Here is a 20,592-nt window from a genome sequence, read left to right as displayed (position 1 = left end):
AACATCTTGAAAATTTGCTGTGCAGATGATCCTCAGAGAAGTGGCCTGGTAATTCAACGACTCCCTAAGCACATGAGGAGGAGGATAATGAGCCACAATGTTAAACGCATGCCAAGGAGGCTTCGAGAAGCACATTTGCGACAGGTACAATTTGAAATTATTGGATAGGTACAAACATAAACGCAATTGGATTTTTGTCTTTTTTGGGATTTATTTATATTTAAAAAAAATATTGTATAAGGTTTGGAATCTACAGAACATTTTGAGTACTTACTGTAGAGAAGAATTTGTTCTCTTTTCATTTAGATGTAATACTGTAAAACCAGAGCTAATACTGTAAAACCAGAGCTGTTGTGTGTTTGGAAATAATTTCATCGTAAGTAGTACCATGAAAATATATTCTCTCTCTCTCTCTCTCTCTCTCTCTCTCTCTCACGCACACACACACACACACACACACACACACACACACACACACACTCACTCACTCACTCTGCGTTTCTCTTCTTCCTTTTCTGAATTACTGTTATTTCAAAACTTCTCCTCTTCAGCCAACATTCTGCTGCCTGTTGAACATAAATTTAAATTTTTGGCCACATTATGAAATCTACTATGCGATGGCGGAGTGAATGTATAAATAGTCTGGAAGGCAATGTAAGTGTTACTTCTTTCTCGTGAAAATTTGACTTATTCTTTCATTTCCTTAGTGTTCTCTTCAATCTCTGGATTTCTATCGTTTTTGGGGTTTACTTATATTTTAAAAAAAATATTGTATAAGTTTTGGAACATGCAGAACATTTCGAGTACTGACTTACTTATCTTTTATGTCTTCTAGCTCTCATAGTCATAATCTGGTTCCTGAATTTTATCCCCAATCAGCAGGTGTCATCTGTGAAGTATGTGCCAAATCCATTTGCCTCTAGAATTCAGAGCTTTCCCATGCTCATGAAATATGATTAATATTGATTTAATAGATGATATTTCACATGCTCCATCATTGTCTTCAGTGTCCAGCCCCGGTAGCTGAGTGGTCAGCATGACGGAATGTCAATCCTAAGGTCCCGGGTTCGATTCCCGGCTGGGTCGGAGATTTTCTCCGCTCAGGGACTGGGTGTTGTGTTGTCCTAATCATCATCATTTCATCTCCATCGATGCGCAGGTCGCCGAAGTGGCGTCAACTCGAAAGACCTGCACCAGGCGAACGGTCTACCCGACGGGAGACCCTAGCCACACAACATTTCATTTCATTTCATTGTCTTCAGTGTGGTTGGATGCAGCTCTTCCTGTCCTTTGCAAGTGTCTCCATCTCTGCATAACTATATCCAGTTGAACCTGCCCTGTACACTTTTTACTTCCGCCCCATTCCCCTGCCGCCCCCACCCCCACCCCCCACACACTCTATCTTCAGTTACTAAATTAACTATTCTTTGATACCTCAGGATATGTCCCATCAACCTACTCCTCCTTTTAGTCAAATTGTACCATAAAATTCTTTTCTATCTGAGTTGATTCAGTACATTTTCATTAGTTACTTGTACTGTTTTAGTCTACAGCGTTCTTCTGTAGCACTACATTTCAAAAATTTCTATAATCTTTGTAGCTGTTGTGTTTATTATCCACATTTCACTTCCATATAATGCTGATTCCAGACATAATGCTGTCAGAAGACCCTTCCTGACCTTTAAATATATCTAAAAGTTTTCTCTTTTTCGGAAATGTTTGTCTTGCTAATTGACAGTCTGCATTGTATGTCACCATACCTTCCTTGTTCATCAAGTAACAAAACTTGTACACTTCTTTTAGTGTCTCACTCTTGATCAGATTCCTTCAGCATCATCTGACTTAATTAAACTATGCTACTTTATCCTTTTTTTTTTTTTTTTTTTTTTTTTTTTTTTTTTTTTTTTTTTTTTTATGGTCATCTTATAACCCCTTTTCAAAGCACTACTTATACCATTCAGCTGATCTTCAAAGTCCTTTGCTGTCTCAGTACTATAGTTTCATCAAGAAATTTTAAAATTTCCGTATTTCTCCTTAGTTCCATTTACTGCTTGCTATACGTAGAGACTGAATAACACTGCAATTACATCACAACCCTGCTTCACTCAACTATTACTTAGCTTTTATGTCTTCTGGCTCTCATAATCATAATCTGGTTCCTGTATTTATCCTTATTGTCTTCAGAAATCCTAAGAATATTTTATATACTCAGCGGCTTACGTAGTATTCTACTCTCTGTTGAAATTGTTGATTACAATCTGTGATGAGTGTTCCATCGACCTCCTTAAGTGGGATGGTCTTCTTGGGGAGGAGGGCCTCTTTTGATACCCAAACACACTCCGTCGATGTTCCCAGCATTGACATACTTCTGTATATTAGTGCAAGGTTTCTCGTAGTATGTGTTGACTATGGGCAACAGCATGGTTATTTGTGTTTTGTCCAACAGAAAACAGTTCCATTCACCTTGTGGTGATTTCTTCTTCTGCAGTCCAGTCCACTCGCCTTCCCTGTTAGAAAAATGCATATTGTTCATTGGCTAGAAAAAGCTGTAGCAGAAACTTGCTGCACTACTCATCTTTACAGGTCGCGTTAAAATGTTTTTCAGTATCAGGTTAGCTGAGTGATTAATTGAAAGATATTTTGCGAGTAAAAACTTCAATTTATTGTGATTGGTTTGATACAAAACACCGCCAAGTCCTTGCTAATCTTAATTGACAGTTTTGTCATTCACCTGCAATCACACTCACTCATAATACAGTCTGGCAGAAAAATGTATACATTCTTTGTCAGGCTCTATCGAGATATCAATATTGTCGTTCGATTTGAGTTAAGAGTGTGTTGTAGTATGGTCTTTGGCTCAAGAGATGTTAGTACTTTCATCTCAGTATTGAGAAAACAAGATGGTTGGAGCACGCTTGGCATTAAAGAAACATAAATGTATTGTGAAGTGGTTTTTCAAGCTTGATAATGCTGTTGACGTCAACGTCAGTGGAGGCGGAAGTTCGAAACGGAACTGCTAACGTGCCTAACAATGAAATTCATCATTGACAAGTTTGAATTGCATGGAACGATTTGTGATATTCAGGAAGACAGTGTGCATCTACCAGTCCTGCTTCGTTGGCTCTCATGTTGGAAACGTTTGTTAATTCTCCACCGAAGTCTGCTAAGCAAAGTGCATGTGAAGTGTGGGTTAGAAGTACAAGTGTACATAGAATTCTGAAAGCTGCAAAGTGGGAAGTTTACATTCCACGATTACTGCATGCTATTGATGATGACGATCCTGATCACCGAATGCGAATGGTATCAGTAAATGGTAAATGATGATGAACAATTTGTGAGGAAGGTAGTGTGGAGTACAAAATTGTTAAGGCTTTCATGGCCACTGCCTACTGGCGGCTTCTGTCTCTGGTTCTTTGGCCGACGTTTGTCACCCCAGGGGGCTCTCAGTCCTTTCATGAGCATGTGCGTGGCGAGCACGGGGCCCCGAGCTGTTGCAGCCTTCCTTCTTTCCCAGGCTGCATTTCCTTTCCCTTCCCCTCCTTACCTGTCCTTGCTCCTTCCCCTCCGCCCTCTCCTCTCCCTCTCTTGGTGTCCTTGTTTATGTTGGCCCTGCTATCCTCCTGGTTATGCTGGCTTTGCGATTTGGTTTTGTTGAGTAATTACCTCATCCTTTTGGCATTCTCTGGTCCCCCTCCATTACTAAATTTCTATTTCGTAGTGTGAGCCATTTGGAGAAGAGCATCTTACCTAGTGTCTCTGGTGTGTGCCCTCCTAGTTCCTTCCATCTTTTCCTTCACGTCATTGTCTGATGCTAGGGTACATAGTCAGCTCTGTAGGCAGTCCGTGTGGTGGGGTCGCTATGTACCTCTGATACCTGAGATGTGACCGCATGTAAGCCTAGGAATGGTTGCTTATCATGGAGCATTGGAACTGCGGGCAATGGCCGTCATGCCAGACGGCCCTTGCTGTGGCTGCCTGTGGGGAGAGCCCCTGATCGGAGTGGGTTGTATCAGGGCAGACACCTTGCAAATGAAACACTTAAGGGTCCAGAACTCTGGCCGTTCTTCTATGGCCATCTCTTTGAATGGAAATAATTCTTTTAGTGCTGCTTCTTCTGCCCCTTCGGCCTTCCCTTCCATGGCTACCCCCTTGGAGGAGGGCGAAACCTTTTACCCTGCTATGTGGTTTGCACCAGGACTGATGGGGATACTTTCACCAATACCAAACCTTTATTTTTTGTGGAACACATTGAAGACAAGTTTGGCGAAGTGGACTCTCTGAGCAAGATGCGGTCGGGTTCGTTGTTGATTAAAACTGCTTCAGCTGGCCATTCGTGCCTGTGACCATCTTGGCACAATTCCTGTGTCCATTACCCCCCACCAGTCTTTGAATGTGGTTCAAGGTGTAATATTTCACAGGCACCTCATCCTTCAAACTGATGAGGAACTTAGGGGCAGTCTAGGACAGCAGGATGTTCACTTTGTTCAGCGTGTTCAGAAGGGCCTGAAGGACAATGACATTGATAATGGTGCCTTTATCCTGGCCTTTGAAGGGGATACCCTCCCTGAGAAGGTCAAGATTATGTTTTATCGATGTGATGTGAAGCCGTACATCCCACCACGTATGAGATGTTTTAAATGCTTGCGTTTTGGACATATGTCTTTCCACTGTTCGCAGACCCTTGTCTGTGGTGACTGTGGACATCCACTCCATGAGGGGAGTTCCTGTGTTCCCCCTCCTGTGTGTATTAATTATTATGGCAGTCATTCTCCATGTTTACTGGATTACCTGGCTTATAAGAAGGAAAAGAACATACAGGAGTTTAAGTCCCTCGATCGTCTAATCTACTCTGAGGCTCACAAGAAGTATGCACATTTTCATCCTGTGTCAATGACGTCTAGCTATGCTTTAGTTACATCTTCACCCCTTCCTTACCCCAGTCCCGAACCCCTCTCCTCTCCCCCTCCCCTGCGGTTCCCACAACCTCCCCTCCGGGCACCCCTCCCCCTCCCCAGCCAGAGAAGTGTCCCACTTCTTCAGCGTCTGCAGGTCGAGGGCGCCCCTTCCGGGATCCCCCTTCCACCACCTTCCAGGCCAAAGGTCTGCTGCCACACGACGGCCAAGAGAACCACAGTCTGTGGGCCCCCAGGTCACCCGTTCGCTCTCTTTTCCAGATCTTGCTGCAGCTGGCTTTTTTTTTTTTTTTTTTCAGCACAGCCCTCCTTGATCTCAAACGGAAAGGAAGAAGAAACATAAGACCTGGGACAAGGAGCCTCTGGTGTCGCCAGAGGTGCCGTCCCCGCCTTCGCAACCTGACTTTTTATGGATGTCGCCCCCTCCTTGTTGGTGACGGATGGTGACCCGGCGGCGTGACTGGCTTTAGCCTGTTCGCCCCTCATTTGAATCATTGTTCTGTGGTTATCCAATGGAATTGTAATGGATATTACCGCCACCTTCCGGGGTTGAAATCCCTTATTTCGTTTTACTTTGCAGCTTGTGTGGTTCTACAGGAATCTCGTGTTACTGATGATACGGACATTGCTAGCATGTGGATTCCTCTTCAAACTATAGTGGAAGCGGTTGCTGTTAGGGTCCACCTGGACTCTGGGGTCACAGTTTGCAATCTTTATCTCCCTCCTGACAGGACTCCTACAGCTGCTGCCTTAACTGTCCTCCTTCAGCAGCTTCCTCCCCCCTTACTCCTCCTTGGGGATTTTAATGCTCATCATCCCTTGTGGGGCAGTGCATTTCCATCTAGTCGGGGTCTTCTCATAGACAGTTTCTTGCAGACCACAACTTGTGCCTTCTTAATGATGGCTCCCCTACTCATTTCAGTGTCGGTCATGGTACCTTTTCTGCCATTGATGTTTCTCTTTCTTCTCCCTCCCTCCTCCCTTCATTACACTGGTCGCCACACGACGACCTTTGCGACTGTGACCACTTCCCATTGATTCTCTCGTTCCCTTCCCGCTCTCTGATGGACAGGTTACCTCGGTCTTTTCAACGTGCCAATTGGCCTCTATATACTGAACAGGTCATTTTTTTTCTCCCTCTTTGTCAGGTTGTATTGATGACGTCCTACATGACATGTATGATGTGATTGTTCGTGCTACTGGCCTTGCTATCCCATGCTCATCTGGACCATTTCGTCACTGGCAAGTCCCGTGGTGGAGTCCGGCCATTGCCATCCGTGATTGCCGTTGAGCTTTGTAACACCTTAAGAGTCACCCATGCGCTGCCAATCTTATCTTTAAACACCTTTGTGCCAAAGCCCGTTACTTAATGAAACAGAGCAAATGGGTGTGTTGGGGATGCTTTGTTTCTTCCCTCAGTTCTACTGTCCGTATGTCACGGGTATGGGCTACACTTGGCTCTCTCCAAGGTTGCCATCAACAGTCTACCCTGCTGGGCCTTGCCCTCCCAGATGGCCTTTGCACGGACCCGTTGATTCTCGCGGAACATCTTGCGACCCATTTTGCAACAGCATCAGCATCAACCTCCTATCCGGCTGCTTTCCTTCACCAGAAACAGCGGGCAGAAGCTTCCGCCTTATGTTTTACCCCTTGTCAGTCAGAATCTTACAACGAACCTTTTACTGAATGGGAACTTCTTTCCGCACTTTCTTCTTCTCATGATACGGCCCCTGGCCCAGACTCCGTTCATAACGAATTGCTTCAACATCTAAGTGCTCTACAACGAAGACAACCGTATCTGTCTCCAGGGTGACTTCCCTTCTCAATGGAGGGATAGCATCGCGGTTCCCGTCCTTAAGCCTGGTAAGAACCCCCTGTTTGTCGAAAGCTATTGGCCAGTTAGTCTGACAAATGATGTTTGCAAGTTACTTGAACAGATGGTAGCCTGTTGGCTCTATTGGATCCTTGAATCTCGGCATCTATTGTCCCCTTACCAGTGTGGCTTCTGAGAGGGACGGTCTCTGATCGATCATTTATTTCGATAGGAATCTGCAGTTTTGCAGGCTTTTTCCAAGCGCTGCCATTTGATTGCAGTCTTTTTCGACCTTCGCAAGGCCTATGATACGGCTTGGTGCCATCATATCTTCCTTACACTTCATGAGTGGGGTCTTTGGGGCCCACTCCCGATTTTTATCCTCCAATTCCTATTCCATTGGAAATTCAGGGTTCGGGTTGGTACTGTTTTTAGTTCTCCGTGGATCCAGGAGAATGGCATCCCACAGGGTTTCGTATTGAGTGTACTTCTTTTCCTCATTGCTATAGATGGGCTTGTGACCTCTGCCGGTCCTTTGGTCACCCCTGCTCTGTACGTAGATGATTTCTGCATTTGGGTTAGTTCCTCTTCAGTGGCCTCTGCAGAGCGGCAGCTCCAAGGTGCTATATGGTGTGCCTCTGCATGGACCCTCTCACACGGGTTTCAGTTCTCTCCTTTAAGATTGTGGATGGTCCACTTCTGTCACCGTACTACGGTCCACCCCGATCTGGAGCTCTAGCTCGATGCACAACGATTACCTGTGGTCCCACAGTTTCATTTCCTAGGTCTTCTTTTTGACAACAAGCTCACTTGGCTGCCTCATATCAGACTTCTGAAGATAGGATGTTTCTGTAAACTCAATGTCCTTCACTTCCTTGCCCACACCTCTTGGGATGGAGATCTTTTCACTCTTCTCCACCTTTATTGGGCTTTAGTGCTTGTCTTGCTTGGATTATGGCTGTCAAGTCTATGATTCGGCTGCTCCTTCCAAACTGCACCTCCTGGACCCTGTTCACCATCGTGGTATCCGTTTGGCCATCAGTGCCTTCCCTACTAGCCCTGTTGATAGTCTCCTGGTTAAAGCTGGGATCCTTCCCCCTCCCCGCCCTTTTCTGTTTGGCAATCCCAGCTTGTGCTTTTTTATGCAATCACTGTCCGTTCCTCTCCCACTCATTCTTCCTCTTCTATTCTGTTCCCAGACCAAGGACATCACCCACCTGATTCCCACCCTTGGGTGGGTTTACCGGTTGGGCTCTGCCTTGTCTCTTCGCCATGATTTTCAGCTTCCTTCTTTGTCCTGTGTCCCATGTTCCCTGTCCGACACCCCCCCTCGGTTAGTTTCTCGGCCCCGGATTTTGATGGATCTCTGCCGAGGTCCGAAAGATTTCGTTCCCCCAATGGTGTTCTGATGTTTTCGCCGAATTTTATGGGAGTTTCGGGATGCTGCTGTTTTTTACACCAAGGCTCTAAATCTGCCAATTGTGTGGGATATGCCTTCACGTCCTCTGTTGGTGTGGAAAATCATCTCCTGCCAACTGCATGTGGGGTGTTTACTGCGGAATTTGTGGCATTTTCCCAGGCCCTTACCTTTATTAAACGGTCGCAACTCAACCGCATTTTGTTATGTACGGACTCAATGAGTGGTGTTCAGGTTATTGACTGGTGTTTTTCCTGCCATCCCTTGGTCTTTGCCATCCATGACTGTCTCGTTGATCTTCACCATGCTGCTTGTTCCATTGACTTCCTTTGGGTTCCTGGCCATGTGAGTATTCCAGGTAATGAGCTTGCTGATCGTTTGGCTGGGGGAGCAGTCACTTACCCCCTTCTCTGTACCCTCTCCTGTAGCGGATTTACGGCTTCATATCAAATCCCACTTTGCACAATCATGGGCCAACTCTTGGGAGGCTACCGCCCTGTATAATAAACTTCGTGCGATTAAGTTGACACCTGTCCCGTGGCATTCTTCCTTCTGCCTCTCCCAAAAGGACTTGACCACCCTGTGTTGTCTCTGCATCGACCGTACCAGGCTGACTCATTGTTTTCTTTTGCGTAATGAGCCACCCACACGTTGTGATTGTGGAGCCTTCCAGTCAGTAGCCCATATTTTGGTGGAATGCCCCCTTGTTTTGGCTCTGCGTACTAAGTACAGACTTTCCCGCACTTTACCTTTAATATTGGCAGACGATTCCCGGATGGTTGAACTTGTTCTGAGTCTCCTCTTTGAAAGTGGTTTTTATTTTCAGTTCTAAGGTTCTTAATCTCCCTTTGGAGTAGGGGCAGGGCGGTGAGGGTTGGAGTGTCTCCCACTGTAAGCTGTGTTTGGAGATTCCTGACTCCCCTCCCTGGCCAAGATCCTCTTTTCTCTCCCTTTTACTCTATTTTTATCGCTTTTTAGATTTGGTTAGTCTCTTTTTACAATACGCACTTTCACATTCTAGTGGTTGAACGCTTTTGAATAGGAGGTGGTCTTGTCTGTACTGCATCAGAGGTGGGATATTTCCTGCCTCTAACGTAACCTTGGGGTTGCCCACTTGTTGACTTCCCTCCTTTTGTTTTCACTGTTGACAACACAACTGCACTTTTACGTTTTTTAACCTTTTATCGTTATGACTCTTCTGAGATGTAAATCCATCCGAATGGACCACCTTTGACACAAGGGACTGATGACCTTGCTGTTTGGTCCCTTAAATGCCAATCAATCAACCAACCAACCAAACAACCGACGCTCTTCTGATGATTTTACTGACGTTTTGCCACCACGAGTAGCTGGCATTGTCAAAGCTTCACCCTCCATTGCTGGTGGTGAACTGGAGCCGTGTCTGTGGCCGCGAGCTTGGCTCTAGTTCACCACCAGCAATAGAGAGTGAAGCTTTGACAATGCCAGCCACTCGTGCTGGCGAAACGTCAGTAAAATCACCAGATGAACTTTGGCCCAAGAAACCGAGAGAGAAGCCAATAGGCAGTTTGTAGTGTGCAGTGACGAGGCATAATTTGAACTTAATGGAACCATGAATTGGCATAAGTTCAGTGTGTACTGGGCTCCAGAAAATCTGCTTGTTTATGTGGATAAAGCGGCCAGTCTACCAAGGGTTCATGTGTGGTGTGGACTATCATCTATGGGCTTAGTAGGACCTTTTTTTTTTGTTGCTGCTGTCACAGGAGATGTGTACCTGGAAATGTTATGCACATCAATTTTGCCAGGTATATATGCACTTTACGGAGCTGATGAAGAGGTCTTCTACCAACAGGACGGAGTGCTGCCACACTACAACCTATCCCTACCAGCTTTCCTGGACGACAGTTTTCCAGAGCATTGGATTGGTCGAAGAGGGCCCATCGAGTTCCCTCCACAGTTGCCAGATTTAACACCTATGGACTTCTACTTGTGGAGACCTGTAAAGATAATGTCTGTCGACGTAAGCCACACATGTAGGAGGAAATTCGCCAGGAGATTACAGTGACGTGTGCAGCGATCTCCACTGTAATACTGACTGATTTAGTTGCAGCAACCGCTCGTTGTTCTGTTGTGTGTATAGCTGCCAACAGAGTGAACATTTTGAACATTTAAAGTAACCATGTGCTAAACTGATGGTTGTACAACATGTGTGATCAGTTACTAAATGTAAAATAAACACGTAAGTTATACTTTTTGTTCCTTAAAGTGTATATACATTTTTCTGGCGGACTCTGTAGTCAACTTACGATAATTAACCAAACCTTTTACCAAAAGGATTAATACACGGGTTGTCTGCAACAGAAAGCACACTCAAATATTACACAATTTGACCACAACAAATGTTCAGTTTGCAGTCACACCTTGTATAACTTGCCATGCGGGTTTGGGTATTCAAAAGTCAAAGTTTATGTATTAAAATCAGAATTTCATGTGTTCATCTTTTTCACAGATTCGTGCCCACTTTGCGACACTTCTCAGTTAAGACTTAACCATTATTCCATATAATTTTCACATCTATTCAGAGCTCTTTATATCCATGTCTGAACGTGATCATGGCTGAGATCCAAACCGAACTTTTAGACTTCACGGAGCAATTTATTAACCCATGAAATAATGCGAACGTACTGTCCTCTGATTGGCTGGTATACATCATTACCAATCTACTATTAGTATTAAACCGTGCAAAGCTGTGTCTTTTGTTTTTGACCAATCACAGCTTAATGGCTTTTATGAACAATTTATCAAGAGAACAAGTTTATAAAGTCCACAAATATCAAAATAACTCCCCCTTTAAATAACACAATTATCGTAAATATATCTTGTTTCCTATGTCCCATAAAGTGGCTAGTTGCACTTTACAATTTCTGCTGAATATGATTCACTTTGTTGGTACATAGTTCTCGCATTGTTGTATACTTAGTTAATAGACATAACAATATTCATTCATTTAGTACGTCACATTCATACCACTAATAAGTACACAAATTAGCAGTAATTAATGAAAAGCTCAATAAACACAGTTTTGTTTCTCAAATATACAGTTTTAACAACTTGATAATTTCATAGTCCATAAGATGCTGACACCTTTTGGCCACAGCCAAAACTACTTCCAGTAAGCTGCTAGATCTGAGGGCACCTGCCGTGAGAGACATGACTCACATATAAAGCTGTATGCCTGCTTCTGTCTCTTACTTACTTACTTAGGTGCGATGCAAGACGCTACATCTTACTTGAAGGTATAACATAGGGAGGTGGCACCACATATTTAAGCTGTACATTGTTTTGAAGCCAGCACTGCCATGTTAGTAGGGCCAAACACTAGCTGACTACTGTTTCCAGTTGCTTCTTGTTCTTAATTTCTGTTGTGTATACTCAACAGTTGTTTTAAGTAGTAAGTATTACAATGCTTTTGTCAACAACAGTGTGTCCGGAAGATATTTTCAGACATTTTTCTGGTCTAAAAGGCATACTTGATCCAGTAATCTGACACATTTTGCCTCATTAATATAACTTCCATTTTGTTATACATTTCAAATAGCCAAGAAGAGAAGTATGTGGTATGAAAAGGCTGCTTTCATAATCCAGCATTTTCCTTAATATGGGATGATGAAACTGATGTTCTGTCTGTGTCCTCTTCCCGAAAGTGCTGGGAACATATTTTGCCATATCTGGACAGTTTGCAGTGTTTCCTTCTCGCATCATTCAAGCAAAGTGCTCTTTGAGTTGTATTGATAGGAAATGTAAGGTCAAATTACAGAAGTAAAACTACTAAAGTAAAAGTAACCAGTGCAACAAAAGTTTGTGTATATAAGAGAAAATATCACAGATCCACTTATGAATTAAATGTGATTTCTTTTCACTTTCATTATAATCAGAATTACTTGTACACCTTGAAATAATGCAAGCTGGCATTTTTTATCAAAATACTCTCATCAGAACCTACTAAAATGGCAAATGTCGACTTCAATTTTGTGAGGTCATGAGAGCTTCTCTTTTATAACTCCATGGAGTTGACATATTTTGCGTAGACCAGGTGGGTAGGAGGTTGTAAAGGTTTGAGTGCCAGTTCAGAGTTGCCTGACACAAGCAAGGAAGAGTTTCAGGACATCAATATTCTTGAGGAATGAATCCTGGGATTTTGCTTTCAAAGCACCAGATGTAGTGTTGGTCGTTACAGTAAGATGTGACTTGATCTTCTGCCAGTCTTCAACAGTGGGTACGTTTAGGTCCCCGGTGTCAACTTCTTTCCAATCTCTGTCACCAGATATTTCTATTGCTATGGATTCCTTAGTTTTTGCAAAGATTGTCTTGGTCTGCATAGTGTATTAGCAGTGTGAATCTTTTTAGGTGTGAAGCGAACTTTTGTCACTACTAATACATGGTCAGTGTCCTGGTCAACTCTGTGGAAGGAGCATGTGTGGAGAAAATGGTGGAAATCTTTCCTATTGGTAAAAATGAGAGATCTAGTTGATGTTAGTGTTTGGAGCAAGTGTGCATCCAGGAAACCTTGTGCCTCATCTTGCCTTTAAAGTGTGTTTTAGTGGTGCATAATTGATGCTTTGCACAAATTCAAGCAGCCATAAACCATTTCCATTCATCTTGCCCATTGGCACTCTGACCAAGCAGCAGAATCACACCTGGTAGAGGCACTGAAGCCACCGCGAATACACAGATGATCTTGAAGGTGCACTCCCCATGCACCACTTTGCTGAGGTGTTTGTAAAACTGATCCTTTAAGTTATTAATAGACATTATGCTGTGGGCTGGCTGTGACTGTAACTTCTAGGTTAGAGATTATTGATTAATAATATTCAGTTATCAGTCACAAATTTATTTTCTGATTGCCGTCAAAAGCGTTTTGGAGCTACAGCTCCATTTTCAAGGACTGTGTGATACACTGGGCATGATATTTGCTTAAGTTTTTCGCTGAACATTGACAGAAGGATGCAGTTGTTAGATATAGCAAGGTTAACTATACTCTTACATCTGCAGTCGAGATCAGCATTGGTATATATACAGTGTCATTGGCCTGCAGCTAGTTAACAGACGCGAAGTTATAATGCATTCTGAGATCCCAAGCGGGCTTTCAGTGATGGGTAACAGATCATTATGAATGGCAAAAGCCAATACGGTGTTGCTTGGGTCTGACAATGTCCTTTACCCTCCAGAAAAAAAGTGTAATTTTCCTCCCGAATTGAACCGTCATCTATGAGGGTTGACTAAAAAGTAGTGCCTCATTCTTCATAACTCTTTAACAGTTGGCGGCATTGGTATGTGGCAGGTACTGGATTGTTCTGAAGCCTCTTCTCTACAGCTCCAGTTGGCAGGAATCCTTAGCATTGAACGGTTGTGTTGTTTCAGTGTAAAGTATGGAACCTTGTGCAGACGGTCGGCCAATGCGATTTAAGCAAAGTGCAGTCATTGAATTCTTGACAGTAGAAGGTGTAACCTCAAAGGAGATTCATCAGAGAATGAAAGTAGTTTATGGTGATTGTGTTGATGTGAATACTGTGCGTCATTGGGCGAGTGTGTTTAAAGATGTTGAGACGGGAACATCTGACCTGCGCGACAAACAGAGTTGGACATCCTGTGACAGTAACCAGTGAGTTTCACAAGCATAATGTCGACAGATTGATTCAGGACGATCGTTGTATTACTCAGAGAAAAATTGTAAGCACAATCGGCATTTCACAAGGACGTGTGGGTCGCATTATTGATTTGCTGGGCTCTCAGAAGATCTGCGCACGATAGGTACACCAGATTCTGGCTCCTGAAATGAAAGTGCACAGACTTGAAATTTGCCAGATTTAGCACCCTTTGACTTCCATCTGTTCCTGATAATGAAAGATGATCTGTGAGGACATCATTATGCTACTGATGAAGACATTGAGAGAACTGTGAGACTGTGGCTGCGGAAACAGTGTCGACTTCTTCCGTGACCTCTTCAGAAAACTTGTTCATTGTTGGCACAAATGTATCCAATTGGCTGGTGATTATGTGGAAAAGGGAATATTGGTAATCAAAGATCACATTCTAAGAATTATTTCTGCATTTGATTTATTAAAATATTCCCATCCAAACCCAAGTAACAAAGGTGGAGGCATTACTTTTCATTAAGCCCTCATAGTAGCGTGGTTTTTCTGCAAGGCTTTTAAAGCAGTGTTAAGTCTGGCTAATTCTAGTACAATGATGGCTGTTTAATGCAGATCTTGAGGGCTTCCACAAATGTCCAGGAAGCCTTGCACCATAGTGCGGATATTCCATCTTCCAAAAAGTGAGACAGGTTTTATACATATTTTTTGTTTCAGCAATGTTGACTTTATTGTGATGACTTTGAGCAAAGCTAGTTTTCTGTACACTCAAGCAGAACAATTGGTGCCAGGAATGCCCAGTACCTAATTGTGTGGGGGATCCCCAGTGTGAAGTGGGTGGTGACTGGCTAGTGAACCTACAATGAACCGTCACTCACATCCATTTGTGTGGACTTAACAAAGGTAAACTGCCACTACCTGTGTTAATTTCATACGGATACAGGTGAACACAGTATCATCTTCGAGGGTGTTACAGCACCTGGTATGCATTTTAGGTGCCAGCAAGCTTGTCCACTGCTCACACTTTCATAGCGTCTTGCTGAATGGTTCCACAGGAGCAAAAACATGTGACGTCTGGAGTCAGGTTAGCTGTAGGCATTTGCTGCTCACTTCCAGTTCCATTGTATTCACATCTAATGGAAATGACGGTTCCTGGATTTGCTTTGGAGTTATTGTTCCCCTATATGAATTTTATACTCATAATAATAAAATCTGTAGCTCTGAAGCAAAAGGGGAACCAAGATAGGATAATGGAAAAAAATGTCATTGTGAGACACACTTTGTCTAAAGGATTAAAAATGGTTACAATTTTGGTACTGCATTTCTAAGAGTTAACACATTCCCTACTGAGGAAAATTTGATGTCTCACCTGTATTGCATATTGGCCCACGGGTGACCAGCCAAAAACTTCGCAGAAATGCAGCTCGGGTCATTGGTGTTCCAAATGGTGCAAGTGTAATTGTACGACTGTAAGATATCACTTCACCATGTAGGGCTTGCTGGGCTAACTATAAAAAAAGGGGACATATCACTGCATAAACGGCTGCTGTAGTGGCCAGCTAGACCCCGAAATGATACCGAAACAATGTTTTTTTGTTGGACATTTTTACCATATTGCTTTATTTGATAAATACATATCCTACAGAAAACAATACAAAAAAATCGTTTTCACATAAACTTGGCATTCTTTAACAATTGCAGTCTTAAAACGCCATACTTGATTTTATTGTCTCTTGGTTTTTTATTTTTGAAATTCATTTTGCCCTACTAATTTATTTGCAAAACACACAAACGAAGTATACAAAGAATACTGAAAATACTGGTTAACATAACCTTTGCACCGTTTGCAACCTTAAAAAGTCGTTGCTGGATGTGGTTTTCATTGAGGAAACTGATGCACAATTTAGATGGTCCTGGGCCATCATTGCAGAAGGTTGTTGTCTGCTGCCGTTTTGCCTTCCTGAGTGAAAATCCTTTTGTAGCACAATGTGCAGTGCCCTCAATTTTTCCCAAAGTATGGACTTGTTTTCTTGACGGAGGTGTGGCACAGGTAGCATATCCACATAAATACAAGGCAATTGTCTCTTTGAAATGACATTTTTCTCCTCAAAGTGCTCTTTTTACAGTGCAGAATCCAAGTGCTTACTGTAGAGGTCCATGGTGAATAATACGAAGACATCTGATAACTGAGAGCAACGCCTCTTTTTATCTTGTTGTACTCCAGCACAACCTTTGCTTTCATTGTAACCTCTCGTTTTCTGTTCTTTCTCCCAGTGTTCTCTAAAATGTCAGTATGTCCAGGAACCACTGAAATCATTAGAACTCTCCGTACATCCACCCAGTTAAAAATTTTGACTCCATTATTGCTCTCTGCTCTACATACTTCCCTCTTTTTAAGCTTCTTCTCCACATTATCCTTGGGAAGTTCTGCTCCATTTGAATGAATTATTCCACAGTGAATCGTAATTTTATCTAACAACTTATGCGCTAGAGAAATGCGTTTATAGAAATTGTCATCATAAAGAACGTGACCTTTCCCAAAAAGGGGTCACACATTTTCATAGTGATAGCCTCAAAGTGACCTGCACCTTTCAGTTTGTCATCTTTCACTCAATAAATATGCAAGGTAGAAGCGTACCCTTCCTCCGTACAAATTTTGTAAAATTTTACAGCATACTTGTTAGACTTGTTGGGAGTATTCTGCCTAAAAATCAATCTTCCTCTGCAAGGAATCTTAGATTCATCAATTACCACATCTCTTTCAGGGTTTAGAGCATTTAGAAAGTTACTCTGCAGATGTTCAACTAACAGCTGTATTATGTAAGTCCTGTCATTTACGTTTCTAGGGCATTTGTTATCAACAAATGCCAGCAAGATAATAATGCCAGAAATTGATCATGAGGCATAGTGGCTTTTATAACTTTATTTTGTACAGTGGATTCTTTGGCCAGTAAAGTGAAATTTCTGGGACCTCTTTTAACCCCATAATTACCATTATGCCAATAAATTTGTCCATTTCTTCCTCAGAAGCGTCAACCCAATTGGCTAGTCGAGATCTTCTTTTACCTGACATTCTGGACAGTTTCTGTGCTGCACATCTGTTTGTTTCCAACATCATATTGTTAAATATGTCTTGTGTTAACAACATTTACTAAATGTCAGAAGGGTTGTCAAAGTGGGTGGAAATTTTAACTTTTGAATCTTGATTTAAAATTGCTCTTGCTATTCCTTGCCCATTTGGTTTCTAAATTGGGATACCATTTCATTACCATTATTGGAGTTACATACAGTATCAAGAACCTCATCAGAACACGAGAGGATCTTGAATCTTGGGGATTGTAAGCTGGATCATTGTCAGATGCAGGAGAGTCACTAGAATCACTTTTATTTAGGTAGTAGTTCATATAGTTGGGTAGTCCCCCCTCAACTAATGGTTTTCAACGTCTTTGTTTTGTTGCTGCCAAGAAGTAGATGGATCCATTTTTAGCTAAACATTCTATGAAACATCTTTACAACTGGTGGCCAACCATAATTATTATAGAAGATAAACAGTCATCTCATAACCTTTCCTGGCTGGGTCGGGGGTTTTCTCCACTCAGGGACTGTGTGTTGTGTTGCCTTCATCATCATTTCATCCCCATCCCGTGCGCCAGGTCGCCCAATGTGGCATCAAATGTAATAAGACCTGCACCAAGGCGGCCGGACGTGCTCCGTAAGGGGCCTCCCAGCCAATGATGCCAAAGGCTCATTTCCATTTCCATCTCATAACCTTAATCAGTATTTCATGACATACCTTAAAGCAGCTATTCGTGGTTGCTAACAATAACAAATGACAGTGTGTGTATTTTAAAGCAGCTTTTCTTGTCAGCAAACTCTAACAAATGATGGTGTGTGTATTGTAATGTGTGTTCCGCTAAAAGAGCGCAGTACAACAATCGGGACATAGGGTGAACCAAACAATTGAAAACCAGCACGAAAAAGTATCATGAGGTCACCAGGGGGTCAAAAAGAAGCAATAACATATTGAATTATTTATCTCATGGTAAATAAATATATTCCTTTGAGCCTTCTGCAGCTTAAAATTTGACATAATAATCACTCCCGCAATCTTGGGAAATCACTGAAACTCATGCCAGTTGGATGGATAGAGTTGCACTGGGACACACGGTGGGACGAGCCGCAGGGAATGTTTTAAGAATTTAGTATCAGCTGTGTGTTAGATGAACATCAACAAAAGCAAAATGAGTACAATGGAATGTAGTCTAATTAAGTCGGGTGATGCTGAGGGAAATACACTCCTGGAAATGGAAAAAAGAACACATTGACACCGGTGTGTCAGACCCACCATACTTGCTCCGGACACTGCGAGAGGACTGTACAAGCAATGATCACACGCACGGCACAGCGGACACACCAGGAACCGCGGTGTTGGCCGTCGAATGGCGCTAGCTGCGCAGCATTTCTGCACCGCCGCCGTCAGTGTCAGCCAGTTTGCCGTGGCATACGGAGCTCCATCGCAGTCTTTAACACTGGTAACATGCCGCGACAGCGTGGACGTGAACCGTATGTGCAGTTGACGGACTTTGAGCGAGGGCGTATAGTGGGCATGCGGGAGGCCGGGTGGACGTACCGCCGAATTGCTCAACACGTGGGGCGTGAGGTCTCCACAGTACATCGATGTTGTCGCCAGTGGTCGGCGGAAGGTGCACGTGCCCGTCGACCTGGGACCGGACCGCAGCGACGCACGGATGCACGCCAAGACCGTAGGATCCTACGCAGTGCCGTAGGGGACCGCACCGCCACTTCCCAGCAAATTAGGGACACTGTTGCTCCTGGGGTATCGGCGAGGACCATTCGCAACCGTCTCCATGAAGCTGGGCTACGGTCCCGCACACCGTTAGGCCGTCTTCCGCTCACGCCCCAACATCGTGCAGCCCGCCTCCAGTGGTGTCGCGACAGGCGTGAATGGAGGGACGAATGGAGACGTGTCGTCTTCAGCGATGAGAGTCGCTTCTGCCTTGGTGCCAATGATGGTCGTATGCGTATTTGGCGCCGTGCAGGTGAGTGCCACAATCAGGACTGCATACGACCGAGGCACACAGGGCCAACACCCGGCATCATGGTGTGGGGAGCGATCTCCTACACTGGCCGTACACCACTGGTGATCGTCGAGGGGACACCGAATAGTGCACGGTACATCCAAACCGTCATCGAACCCATCGTTCTACCATTCCTAGACTGGCAAGGGAACTTGCTGTTCCAACAGGACAATGCACGTCCGCATGTATCCCGTGCCACCCAACGTGCTCTAGAAGGTGTAAGTCAACTACCCTGGCCAGCAAGATCTCCGGATCTGTCCGTCCCCCATTGAGCATGTTTGGGACTGGATGAAGCGTCGTCTCACGCGGTCTGCACGTCCAGCACGAACGCTGGTCCAACTGAGGCGCCAGGTGGAAATGGCATGGCAAGCCGTTCCACAGGACTACATCCAGCATCTCTACGATCGTCTCCATGGGAGAATAGCAGCCTGCATTGCTGCGAAAGGTGGATATACACTGTACTAGTGCCGACATTGTGCATGCTCTGTTGCCTGTGTCTATGTGCCTGTGGTTCTGTCAGTGTGATCATGTGATGTATCTGACCCCAGGAATGTGTCAATAAAGTTTCCCCTTCCTGGGACAATGAATTCACGGTGTTCTTATTTCAATTTCCAGGAGTGTAGATTAGGAAATGAGACACTTAAAGTAGTAAAGGAGTTTTGCTATTTGGGGAGCAAAATAACTGATGATGGTCGAAGTATAGAGGATATAAAATGTAGACTGGCAATGACAAGGAAAGCGTTTCTGAAGAAGAGAAATTTGTGAACATCGAGTATTGATTTAAATGTCAGGAAGTCGTTTCTGAAAGTATTTGTATGGAGTGTAGCCATGTATGGAAGTGAAACATGGACGATGAATAGTTTGGACAAGAAGAGAATAGAAGCTTTCGAAATGTGGTGCTACAGAAGATTGCTGAAGATTAGATGGGTAGATCACATAACTAATGAGGAGGTATTGAATAGAATTGGGGAGAAGAGGAGTTTGTGGCACAACTTGACTAGAAGAAGGGATCGGTTGGTAGGGCATGTTCTGAGGCATCAAGGGATCACCAATTTAGTATTGGAGGGCAGCGTGGAGGGTAAAAATTGTAGAGGGAGACCAAGAGATGAATACACTAAGCAGATTCAGAAGGATGTCGGCTGCAGTAGGTACTGGGAGATGAAGAGGCTTGCACAGGATAGAGTAGCATGGAGAGCTGCATCAAACCAGTCTCAGGACTGAAGACCACAACAACAACAACATGTGTTGGTATTAAAACAATATTTTTCTTTGCAGATGGAAAAGAGTGGCTTGCCACTGAAATCTAAGAGACCAAGTCGAAAATATAGACGGAGACCTAGTAATCTGTTGCAAGAATACAATAGACGTCAACGAAAATTTATATGGCTGGAAACTCATATTTGGCATGCAAAGAGATTCCACATGATTGAGAAATGGGGCTATAAATTGCCCAATTTTCCAAACGATAAAAGTTTTCGAGCATGCTACCGTGCTTCAGCCAATCACTGCCTACTGCAGGTACTTCAACTTTTGAGTGGATTGTTAATCAGTTTTTGAAGATTTTCCTTACACATGTGTAACATATGAGAGCAAGCGAGACGTACAAATACCAGTTTCCTATTCCATCAGCAAAGATAGTTTAAGATAAAAAAACAAATTTATTTTTGCAGTGGTAAATTAATTTTTTTGTATAATTGAGAAACTGAATAACTTTCAGCTT

General features: G+C 43.5%; 1 protein-coding gene across 3 annotated transcripts in view; it reads left to right on the top strand.

Annotated features, from left to right (window-relative positions):
* The window catches only part of LOC126251670 (ribonucleases P/MRP protein subunit POP1), an 81,780-nt gene that overhangs the window by 7,048 nt on the left and 54,140 nt on the right, over positions 1-20,592 (top strand). For all 3 annotated transcript variants that reach the window (XM_049952248.1, XM_049952247.1, XM_049952246.1), the window contains exons 3-4: positions 26-144; positions 20,148-20,390. In XM_049952248.1, the coding sequence (XP_049808205.1) occupies positions 26-144; positions 20,148-20,390 (362 nt within the window). The remainder of the gene's footprint in view (positions 1-25; positions 145-20,147; positions 20,391-20,592) is intronic.

This window comes from Schistocerca nitens, chromosome 4 (assembly GCF_023898315.1).
Source record: "Schistocerca nitens isolate TAMUIC-IGC-003100 chromosome 4, iqSchNite1.1, whole genome shotgun sequence".
NCBI classification, from domain to species: Eukaryota; Metazoa; Arthropoda; class Insecta; order Orthoptera; family Acrididae; genus Schistocerca; species Schistocerca nitens.
This window is presented reverse-complemented; position numbering and strand designations above follow the sequence as displayed.